The sequence below is a fragment of the Eleutherodactylus coqui genome, chromosome 3, assembly GCF_035609145.1.
Source record: "Eleutherodactylus coqui strain aEleCoq1 chromosome 3, aEleCoq1.hap1, whole genome shotgun sequence".
In the NCBI taxonomy this organism is placed as follows: Eukaryota; Metazoa; Chordata; class Amphibia; order Anura; family Eleutherodactylidae; genus Eleutherodactylus; species Eleutherodactylus coqui.
The window spans coordinates 77,098,720-77,110,983 of record NC_089839.1 but is presented as its reverse complement, the minus strand read 5'-3'; the positions used below and the strand labels follow the sequence as shown (position 1 = coordinate 77,110,983).

Genomic DNA, 12,264 nt, shown 5'->3' with positions numbered 1-12,264 from the left:
GCAATTGTCTGTAAATCATGACAAGGCAGCACTTGTGCACCAGCACCAATACTGTAGCTATTTGTAGTAGATTTTTATAGGGCAGAATATAACTTTTTTTTTTTTTTTAACACATTCAGTTTTCAAATAATCGGACATAGCTGTGTTTGTCACTCACTATAAGGTGGTATATAGGGGGCACATAGCAATAATAATGGTTGAATTGTTTAGACCAGTGTTCCCCAACTCCAGTCCTCAGGGACCGCCAACAGATCATGTTTTCAGGATTTCCTCAGTGTTGCACAGGTGATGTAATTATTGTCGGTGCCTCAGACATTGCCACAGGTGTTCTTACCATAGGATATCCTGAAAACATGACCTGTTGGTGGTCCCTGAGGACTGGAGTTGGGGACCCCTGGTTTAGACCAGCAGATCGTTTTTTACTGTTTCCTTCTGTTAATCCTGGTACTGTTTTGCAATTCTTAAAAATGACCATTAGATGGCAGTAATATACATATTTTTCAGCAGTTGAGTTTGCTCACCAGCTAGTAGATACAGTATGATCCATTAGTACTAATATATATACAAACACCAAAGTTTACACAACTGTATAAGCAGTTTCTACCCTCATTTTCTGTCTTTCCTCTATAGACTGTATGCTCCTGAAGACAGAGTCTTCGCTCCTTCTGTATTAGTCTGTCAGTAATGTACTACATGAGGATGGTCATTCAGAGCTCACCCAAACGAGAGCCACTTCTTTCTCCACTCTGACCATTGGGGGGGAGTGGAGGAGGATCCCACTCTAACATATTAGAACAAGGGTTGTTTACTTGTAAGGACCCCTTTAAGTTGAGACACAAACACAAACACCATTGTAAAATAAAAAAGTGTCACTGCAGTACAAACAATGGGTTTTGTTTGTATTCTTGTCGCCATGGCTATGTCTAGGGACATGTTGTATTACTGTACGTCTTTGATTCTCACAAGAGTTTTTCCATTTTATTAACTGATGCCATAATGCTAGAATATGCCATGATCCCTGGAGTCTGATCTCTGGGGCCGATTCTGAAGGCCCTTTTAGACGGTACGACTATCCCCTCAAACGAGCTAAACACAAGCCAACAACTATACGACAAACGATAATCATTCACTTTTCGTTCATCATTCATTTTGTGCAGGCATAAAAATGATCGTTGGCTCGATCACTTATAGTTCAGTTTAAACCCCCCTATTTCAGTCCCTTTCATTCACTTGTAGAGTGAATGTGAACGACTGAACGATATCGGTTTGATCGATGTGTCTGCTGTATACACAAGCTACCCAAGCGAATGAGCAAAGTCTGACATAATCCGCTCATTCAAACGATAAATCGGCTCGTCTATACGGACCTTAAGAATGAATGGGCTGCAGCACTGCTGTAGAGCTGTCCCCATTCACTGTCTTCTGCACAGTTTTGCTGTGACCCACCCTGCATCACAGCCCCATTCAGCTTCCCTGCACAGCTGGATAAGTGGGAGCACCACTATGCAGGTAAAACGTAGAAAGGGATGCAGCACTGCCGGCCTTTAGTCTTCGGAGCAGTGGGGGTCCCAGATGTTGGATATCCGCCAGTCATAAAATGAAGTGATGGCATATCCAAACGATAAATAAAAAACTAGCATGTTTGACATTTTTCAGATTCGCTGCATGCTCTTTCTGTTACAGATTTTCACGGCAGAGTTCACCGCTTTCATTGTAGCTATAGTCAGTCTCGTTTCATCTCATTGTTTGCTTGTTTATTTTTCTTGCCATTTTACTTGTTTGTTATTTCCCCAATTGTAAAGCTCTGCAGAAAATGTTGTCGCCATATAATAAAGATAATTAGTATTATTGATTGAGAAAGCCTGATTGGGAAGAGTTCACAGGACATTTTTATATGAGGCTCCCTCTTATCTGATCATTGACCCATTTACGCCGATCGGATGGACATTTGTGCCAATTGTCGGGCCATGTACAACCCCCATAGCCTATTTTACAATAGCAAAAGATTGGCAACTGCATAACCTGCCCTCTGCTTTACAACTAACATCACTGCCCCATTGGGACTGGTCTGCCCCAGCTCTAAGACCAGAGCAATGACTGTTGGTACTATGTTGTGCAAATGCAAGCCTTTCCCGAATTGCTAGATCCATATGCCGCATTAATTGGGTTTAATAGATATGTTACAGTATGCTCTTGGAAAAGCAATAACAACACACATATTTGACACAAAGGATCAAACTAATTCCAATATAACCTTGAAAAAAGCTTTCTAGTGCACACAAAAGCAGACAATCTCTGTTCCCGCTCCATATGTATGAAGATAGATCAAAGGCTGTAAACAGCCTGGGCCCTTCTGCATGAGCTTACAATGCAATGGAACTTTAAAGAGTAATTATATCCGTAGAATAGCATATGTATACCCAAGTCTACATTCAGAATGCTATAATACATTCAGGTGCAAACTGGGAACATAAATGCAAACCACTACATTTCAGTCATAGTAGATGCCAGAGATGCACAACCTGTGGCCCCCAACCATCTGGACACAGATATGCTTATTTGTGTAGTTTCCATGTGAGAAGGAAGAAAAGTGGACCGCAGCTTAGGGGTAGGGATGGGCAAGTACTAATATTGCACTGTATGGCTATCTATAGCTCCCCCATATACCAGGAGAATGGGGTACCTTGACTCTTATTTGGCATTGAAGAACACAATATATGAGATCGAGGTTGCTGTCTATGAATGTAGCTCTCTCCATTGTAGTTTATTAGAGTGAAATGAAAATGAAACCTTGCATCAATGGAGAATATAAAAAGGTCTTAAGGGGTGTCTTTAAGGAGAGCATCCAGGGGGTGTGTGGAGACACTTGGGGATGAGTAGGTCAGGGGATGGCATCATCTCTCCCCAAGGAGAGCACCCAGAATGGGCACTATTCCCAATCATTATTTTATAGACTTGGTAAAAAGTCATACATTGATTTGAAGGAATGCTGCCATTCAATAGGTGGCGCTGCAGAGGTATTGTTCCATCTTCCTTATTTGCAGGTCTGAAGGAGGGATAACACACAGGCCTGCGACCCCCTAACACTAATTTAGAGATCATAAAACTGTCATTTTCCTTACCAGCGGACTAATTAAGTATTTACTTCTCTGCTCATCTTGTCTGGTATTGTTTTAAGTGCAAATTAGTCTCCTTTTATCGGTGCCTCTTCATATGTGTACATTTGTACAGATCTGTTTCATTATGCCTGAGGGAGAATCTTGAGAGGTCTGAAAGCTCGCAATAACATTATGTATATTTGTTAGCCATTAACAGGTATCATATCTACAGGATTACTTGGTTTCTCTTACTGAGAACAGTCATGTTTTAATATACCATAAATATCATAATGGTAACTCTGCTATCTCTAGCGGTCCCCTTGAAGTGACTAGAGCAGAGGCGCACATGTGCATACTCTGCTGCAAACACTTCGGGATATGTCGTTTCCGCATTCTCAGGATCTGTGTAGGACCCAGACATTGGACCCCCACAAATCAGCAAGTTATTCCCTATCCTGTGCATGGGGGATAAATTGCTGTGGTGTGAATATCCCTCTGTTATTGCTTCCCTTGAGAATGGTTCAGTATGCCAGTGTGGCTTTCAAATCATAAGAGGTTGTGCACCCTTGGTATATATGCTATATGCTATGAAAATGGTATGATACAGTTATGGAAGGGGTTTTTTGTTGTTGATTTTTATGAATAAAACAATTTCCTGTAGAGATTTACCTTACATTTCACTATTAACCCCCCAACAGTTTAGAATGAACCCTTATTGTTTTGAGGACAAAGCATTTTCCAGTTTTACAATGAACACAGCTCGTTCTACTTTTAACCATTGTAGCTCTGATTCTATCAGGACTACAGACATGCTAACGTTCTTGGCTTTAAATTAGCCAAAAGCATGTCTGTAGCTCTTATAGGACTGTAGCTACAGCCTTTTGAAGTTTAGTTGGGAATACAGAATTTACAGCTGTCATTTTAGTCAATGTGCAGATAGAAAAAGGGGGAAGGGAGAGGGGACACAGGCCTGCAGCAGAGAAGATCTGTGATTCTCCTGTATATCTGGCTGTTCCAGGGAAGGGGGACATGAATTTTTGTTTATGTTATCATTCCCCACCCCCCATCAATTAGAAAGCATATTTGCTCTCTGATTGTCACATGTGGGTTTTTCCCCAGAAAAGGAATGAAATGATGAGTATTTGATCATCTAATCACTCCTCTACATCATTTAACCCTGCAGATGATGCAGTCATTGCTGACTGTGGCATCTAAACGTTTTTACAGAAGAAAAATTACAAAACTTTCCCCTTACACAAGGCTTTAAATATTGAAAAAAAATAATAAAAACTGCACATAATTAATATCAGCACATGCATAGCAACCCACACTATAAAATAATATATCATTTATCCAGTATGGTAAATTCCATAAACAAAAAACTTTAAAAATGCCAAAATAGCAGTTTTCTGATTATCTCACTTCCCCAAAACAGGAATATAATTATTAAAAAAGGCATATTTATCTCAAAATGGTACCAATAAAACCTACAAGTTGTCCCCTAGTAAACAGGTCTTTATGCAGCTCTGTCGACTGAAAAATAAAACTGCTCTTGTCCTGGAATGTGGCACCAGTCAAAAAGTCTTTTCCAAGAAATAATTTTTTAAAATGAGCAAGAGTAGTAAAACCTAATAAAACCTTTATAAATTTGGCGTTGTCATAATCGTAATGACCGATAGAATAGAGGTAACAGGTTTCCTAAGCCGCCTAGGCTTCAGGTAGGAGGGCATGGTGATAGACGGCTGATTTCAGCAGTCTCTCATTTATACCAATCGGTTTAATGGTCTAGCAAATTCTACTTTTTAAATTTTGCACATGGAGAGACCTGCCAATCAGCATCGGGAGGGAGGGGGGGGTGTATATATGAATATACATGAGCTCCAATGGACTCCTCTCCAGTCCGGTCCTGCAAAGTTTCAAAAGTAAGATCACGTTTCAGTTTTCCAAACAGCATCAAAAAGAGAAAGATGGAATCTGATAGGTTGCTACGAGCGACTATTCTACTTTTTCTTTGAATTGTTTTTGATAAGTTACTTCCTAAATCATTAGCTGCAAATGTATGTGTTATACTGCTTATTTAAAAGCCCTCCGCTTTGAAGCCTTCAGGGTACACAAAATCTGCAGCCTCTCCACAAAAGAAACAGAGTCAAAATCCGGATAAATAACTTTAGCTGACCCTCTATGTGAATTAGCCATTGTATTAATGCTGCACACCGTGTTTTTTCTTAGAAAAGAAAATGCAAGTACAGTGGCAACAAATCTGATGGATAACAAAGGGCCAAACAATATCAAGTCCAAAGGTACGTATATTTTACCAACATATTGAACAGCACTGTGAAGATAATGTAACATAGATTGTTAGGCTGACAATGTCCATCTAGTTCAGCCTGTAATGTATTAGTCCCCAATGTGGGGCTGTCTCTAACACACTGGCATTCGACATCTCATATCCTTCTGCACACATTTTGTTCGTGGGTAGCCAGTTGGACTATGTTATTGATTTATGGGAGGGATCCAAAGTGCAGATACAGACACCGTTCACATGTTGCCCTAATTGAGATTGAACATATTACTGTAAATAGCCACTGCAGTTTGACAAGAATATGATTTTTTTTTGGTCTTGGATCTGGTTTTGTTTCAAATTGGTAAATAAATAAAATTAAAAGGTATCTACTGTCAACCGGGTATGTGATAGTGTGTGGTTTTTAAGCTCTTCTCTTGGTATTCAAACACGTATGTCAAGTATATGCCCCTAACATAATGTGAATACAGTCATATGTTCAAAAAATAACACCATAGTTTGCCTAAAAGTCACGTACATTGGCAACACTGCTGAATTAATACTGCCACCACCGTACAATTCCCACACAACACCACCTTATGGTATTTAAAGAATATTGTCAGTTATCATCTATAAGCACTCTAGAGTACGGTAATCGTTATTTTGATGTGCCGTTATTTATGCTGTTGGGAAGGTCACAAGTAAAACAGAAGGAACAGGAATGTGGTGTCAGTTTTATCCATTATAGAATCATAGAAAGGTAGAGTTGGAAGGGACCTCCAGGGTCATCGTGTCCAACCCCCTGCTCAGTGCAGGATTCACTAAATCATCCCAGACAGATATTCGTTCAGCCTTTGTTTGAACACTTCCATTGAAGGAGAACTCGCCACCTCCGGTGGTAACCTGTTCCACTCATTGATCACCCTCACTGTCAGAAAGTTTTTTCTAATATCTAATCTGTGTCTCCTCCCTTTCAGTTCCATCCCATTGCTTCTAGTCTTTCCTTGTGCAAATGAGAATAAGGCTGATCCCTCTGCACTGTGACAGCCCTTCAGATATTTGTAGACAGCTATTAAGTCTCCTCTCAGCCTTCTTTTTTGCTAGCTTAACATTCCCAGATTCTTTTAACGTTCCTCATATTTCACCGCCGACATGATTTGCAGACCGTTCACCATCTTGGTAACTTTTCTCTGAACTTGTGCCAGTTTGTCGATGTCTTTTTTAAATTGTAGCGCCCAGAACTGAACGCAGTATTTCAGATGAGGTCTGACTAAGGCCCCATGTCCACGTGCATAATTGAATTTAAATACCTTTGGATGTAATTTTTTTTCCCAGCGTGGGCATCGCACGCGCGGGAAAAAAAACGCAGCATGCTCCATTTTCTGCAGCTTTCATGCATGGACGGCCTCCGCTGTTGACTCATGTTCAGTCTGTGATCTACTAGTTCACCCGTATTTTTCACATGTGCTGCTGCTTAGCTCAATTGCTCGCATTTTGTATGTGCTTTTTTTTCATGTTTCTTGCCTAGATGTAGGACTTCACATTTCTCCTTGATAAAGACTATTCTATTAGTCGCCGCCCACATCTCTCTATATTTCCTAGTTATTTAATTTTTGTGCATATAGGAAAATCTGCCATCTTTGCAAATACACTGCCAGCTCATAATATACACATCTACACAATGGAGATCAAATTCATGAGGCGGTGGTAGATGGAGCGAGAACCCCACAGAAGACAAACCAAAATGGGAATAGAAGTAGGCTTAATTTGAGATGAGATGATAAACAGAGATCGCCGGCCTGGTGCAGGCGGTTTTAATAGAGGTGATCATGTGTGGCTCAGGCCTATCTGGCTGCAGCAATGTCTGGTTTAGCAAGCTAATTGCATCCTTTTGTAACTATATAAATGTTAAACTACCTTTTGGAGACATATACGGCTGTTTTGCGGGACGCGTTGTATTTTTCAGTGGCCTAAATATAATATACCATATAACCTACAGTGCACACACTGCAGCAGAAATACGACTGCAATGATAGCAAACTTACTTTAATTTTTTTGCTGTACTACTTTTAAAAGACAAAATATCCTAAAAATTAGGGCAATTAAATGTTAAAAGTTAATGAACAGTCACGATCAGCATGATCACTGACCACGGCTATTAAAAGTAGGTGTCAGCTAACAAAAACAGCCGGCCCCTGCCGTTTATGGAGTGGGACTGGCTGCCCATCCTGCTCCATTCAAACCCCACATCTGGAGGGCATACATATGCACCCTTTAGAGTTAAGGGGTTCATCTTATCTTGGAGTATGACCAATGGGGTCAACTGGGGCACCGATGTGTTCTAGTTGGTTAGGATGTAGCACCCTGCCTTCAAACACATACTATTTGTGTTCACTTCACCCAAGCGTGCATGGTTGTCAATGAGGATCAGGGAATAAGCCACTGTCAAGACAACTCTGGTTATGGTTTATTTCCCGCAAAAGCAAAGGAAGAAACATTTTGAAAGCAGATCTGTCATCAGACTATCCTGTCCTACACATAATATGGGGTCAAATCCACTCCACTATTTACCAAAATGAAACAAAAAAATACTATGCTTTTATGGTATATGGGAACGATCAAAGAATATGCCGGACAGCTAATTATGAGTCCAATATATTCATAAGTTGAGCGACCCCCTCAGTGGTCAAGGACATCCAGCTGCCAGTAAATTACTGTCAAGAGGACGGGGGCACGCTCGCATCATGACTATACTGGACTCATAATTATGTATCTGGCATATACTTAGCTCCTATTACCTAAACAGGGCAACCTATTTCTGTATCAGTCTGGCCTTACATAGGCCGGCATAGTCTGTTTGACATCCAGCATGCCCGATCCTTCTTAACTCCAACACCAGCTATAAGGGGAGAGTGGGGACAACCCAATACACATTAGTTCGTGTCCCAGATTTTATGTGTATAGCCTCTTAAGCATTTCTGTTACCGTATTATCTCCAAGGCATTGTCCTATTCTACACAGAGCCGGCTTCTAATTAATCTGTCTCTTTGTTATCGGGGCTTGTTTGCAGCAACAATAAATAATAGTTCTAAAATGTAGTAATGTAATAGAGAAATCAACGACAAAAAGCTAACCTATGACTCGGTGCTTTGTATGTGTTCGAGAGCCTCATGTATGTAATGTTTTATTAGCAATGAATGCTATCTGTCCCTGAATTCCATTCTGCGTGTGATCCTCACATTTTTTGCTTATACCTACACTTTCTAAGGATTTAAAATAGTTCCCTCAGCACAATAAATATCAAATGCCTGTCATCAGTCTCCAAGGGTTGGAACGTTTCATGTTATCCTGCCCTAATTGTAAGGGACACATTTTCTTTGTTACCACCTCAGTCGTATTCTATGTAATCTCAGTGGGATAATAGTACAGCTATTTGAGTGACACGCTCCCTTGTATTGTGTTCAGCAGTTTCCTGGTTATTTTCCAATTCTTACAAGTGTGACCTTACAACAACACTATCATTTTACGTTTGGGAAGCAAGGTAATTCGTAGCCTGTCTAGGTGATAAGATGTTGCAGCCAATCTAGGTATTTGCTGTATTTTCTCAGGTTTTATAATGCATTATTATACATGACTGTCAGGGCATACTCAAAGTTTTCTATATGTTTATGTATTTACAATATACACTATTATTGTCTGATTAACTGCTACTCTGTTTTATGCTTTTTTTTTTCAGCATTTTGGGGTGAATCAGATGACAGCAGCTCAGATATTGAAGCCATTCTCAGACCACAAACAAATCATGTCGAGGGCGACGACTTTGATGACTTCTTTGATTAGGACATAGGAAGAAATAAATAACGAAGCCTGTATTTACATATATAACATGTGTAAAGTAACTGTAATTCTGTGTCTTTCAGCTCATGAATATTTTATCTTTAATGTACATGTTTCAGCTTTTTACTTTGGCCACATTGTTAATTTTATTAGGCTGATTTACAGTCGGAGCTTCCATCGCAGATTCGGCGCAAAATTTTGGAAGAAATAGCGCTGCATGCAGCACTTTTTCTTCTAGCTAAAAGCCGGGCAGCTGGGCTGAAAGCAAACAGACCCCATTATAGTCAATGGGGTTTGTTCAGTTCCGTCATAAAACGGACACATTCGAGGCAAGGGATTCCCCTTTTGTTCTCCAAATGGAGAAGGAAAATGGAATCCCCGCTGCAGATGTGATGGCAGCCTTAGCCTACTGATTATGTTTTTATACTCTAATTAATATTGTATATTCAATATTCAGGCACCTGTGTAGAATTATGCAGCTTAGGCCTCATTCACACTTGTATGAGACCCTTGCTGTGATTTCGCTCAGTTCCGTTGTAGAAGCCGAACAACTGAAATACTGTAACACGTGCCGAACCTGAATGGCACCAAACCGACCCATTGACTATGATGGGGTCCTTGCGGTTTCCAGCATGCCACCCCAAATTTTTCTAGACCATATAGTGCAGCAGCCTGTGCTATTTTGTGTCAAATCTGCGGCAGAGGCGCTGAAAGGAGTCTCCAGTGCAGATGTTAATGAAGCCTTAGTGTTAAAAGTTCCCTTCAAAACTGAAAAAAAAATTCAGCTTTTTCTGCCCCAGAAAGAGCGCCACATCTGTTCATGTGCTAAGTCTAGTACTGCAGTCACTTGAAAAGGGATGAGCTGCAATACCAGACTCGGCTCATGGAAAAAAAAATGGTTCTGGGGGGAAAGTGGGCAACACTTTGAAGTTGGCTGTAGACATTAGATATCTGGGGGTAATACTATTTGACATGTCCGTGGGGGCTTCAGGCCATAGACAAGAGAGTTGTATGCCTAACAGCTATTTTCCACAATTCCATCATTAACTTGCATTCTCATTATTTCTATGGGGGGAATAAAATAAGCAGCTTCCAGACACAACTGAAGACAGACATAACAGTACTCATCTGTTTCCATTAACTCCATAGACATTGAGTGGATCGCAGGGTGCATGCGTGACCATTGCTTTCCTCAAACTCTTTTTCACTGTTGTGTAATATGTTCATCTCATGAATTCAGGCACATTCCTTCACCACGCTTAAGATAAAACTTGTCCTAATGTGTGCTAGTGACATGGGATGTGCTCATGTCATCACCGCCACCATCTACATTTCATGCAAGTGCAGCGAGCTATGTGATCGGCACATGTGGAGTTGATTTCACTAATCTGCCCAGAAGAGGAGGCTTTGCTTCCGCTAACAATGTTGCTCACGGCACATGGGTGATTTGTAGACCACAGCTGCAATGAAATGAGAATGTCCCACACCACTAGCACAGAGTGGGGCAGGGTTTGGGGAAGCACACGGAACAACGTAGAGGATCTAGCCTCTCTATGGTCCAGCACACCCTTCGGACCAATCACCCATAATTTGTATATGGCATGGGAAAACTAAAATCTTTAATTTTACTGGTATGCTCGGCCCTGGATGGTTAGCAAAGTAACTATGTAAATGCCCATTTAATCACCTTTTAAATGGTATAGAGGGTTTAATGCTCGGGTGCTCGTTATTCGAGTCTCTCTCCCTCTCTTTCTCTCCCCCCTCGTGGTGCTCGCTCCAGTAACGAGTACTTTAGAGTATGCTAATGCTCGATCGAGCATCAAGCTCAGACGAGCATGCTCACTCATCTCTAAAAAAATTCCTATCTTGATTCCAATTGCTTTTCCAACATGCACCAACTAGACCATTTAGAATGGTGACACAGAGTGATGGGGAACATAATATCAACCAGTAAATTTCCAGGTCCAATGATTACATAGGAGTAAGTTAAAATGATTAATGGGACCCATTCATTTTGGATATCGTGGAGGATCTTGGACTCCCAGCTGATATGACCCTTCTGTATTGTATGATTTATCAAGAATTTCTATAATAAGAAAACCCCATTAAAAAAATAGAAACATTATGTGACTAAATGTAATTGTGCCAATTAGCAAGATGAGAAAAGAGAGCTCAGAAAACCTCTAAGCAACATCTTTCACCAGACATATCAAAAGCTGAGACCAATTATAGGTGGAGCTGAACCCCAAAGGAGTAACTACAATGACATGAATCAGCACAAAAAAAGGAAGATGTAAAAGTGCTTATGATTAACTGGCACAGACATAACGAGAAGAGTGCTACAGCTATAATGTATAGTCACAAAAGAGGTCATCAAAACAAACCAAGATCTAACTGCGCTGGACCCTATGCTGCTGCATTCAAACCTTTTCCACGAAAAGAGTTGAACATCAGTGAAAGTGATCAGCAGAGAAGGATATAAGTGACATATATTTAGAATGGGGTTTCCCAAGATGGGAATCTTATTCACTTCTTATAATAAGAAATGGAAGGAATAGGTCAGAATTCTTTTAATGAATGTCAGCAAGTAAATGAGTCATAAAGCATTGAGTGACAATTGCAAATCTTATTAGCCTTCTACAGCTGATGTTAGAGAATCTCCTCTAGACTGTTAATGATGTAAGACTATTAGCCACTCACCAGTTCCCCATCTTGCATCCTGTTGGAGTGCCTCTCTAGTGTCTTCAGCCTTTTTCACATCCGTCAGTATTCTAGTCAGTATTTTGCATCAGGTTTTGTAAGCCAAAACTAGGAATGGGTCCAAACACAAAAGAGATACAAATCTTTCTATTATACTTGATATTTATATTCCACTTATGGTTGTAGGGTCTATCATGTGAGTTATGCTGACTGGAAAACTAATTTGAAAGCACGGACACCAAAGTAGATCTCAGCTAGTCAGAACTGAGACCCATGTGAGGAGAAGATGGCCAGGAGTTTCAGATAGAAAGGAACAAGTAAAGAATGTAACACTGGCTAACTTATACA

General features: G+C 40.5%; 1 protein-coding gene across 2 annotated transcripts in view; it reads left to right on the top strand.

Moving 5' to 3' along the window:
- Positions 1-12,014, top strand: part of KIZ (kizuna centrosomal protein) — a 130,762-nt gene extending 118,748 nt beyond the window's left edge. For both annotated transcript variants that reach the window (XM_066595756.1, XM_066595755.1), the window contains 2 exons: positions 5,328-5,398; positions 9,116-12,014. In XM_066595756.1, the coding sequence (XP_066451853.1) occupies positions 5,328-5,398; positions 9,116-9,219 (175 nt within the window). In that variant the 3' untranslated portion in view covers positions 9,220-12,014. The remainder of the gene's footprint in view (positions 1-5,327; positions 5,399-9,115) is intronic.
- The last annotated feature ends 250 nt before the right edge of the window (positions 12,015-12,264 follow it).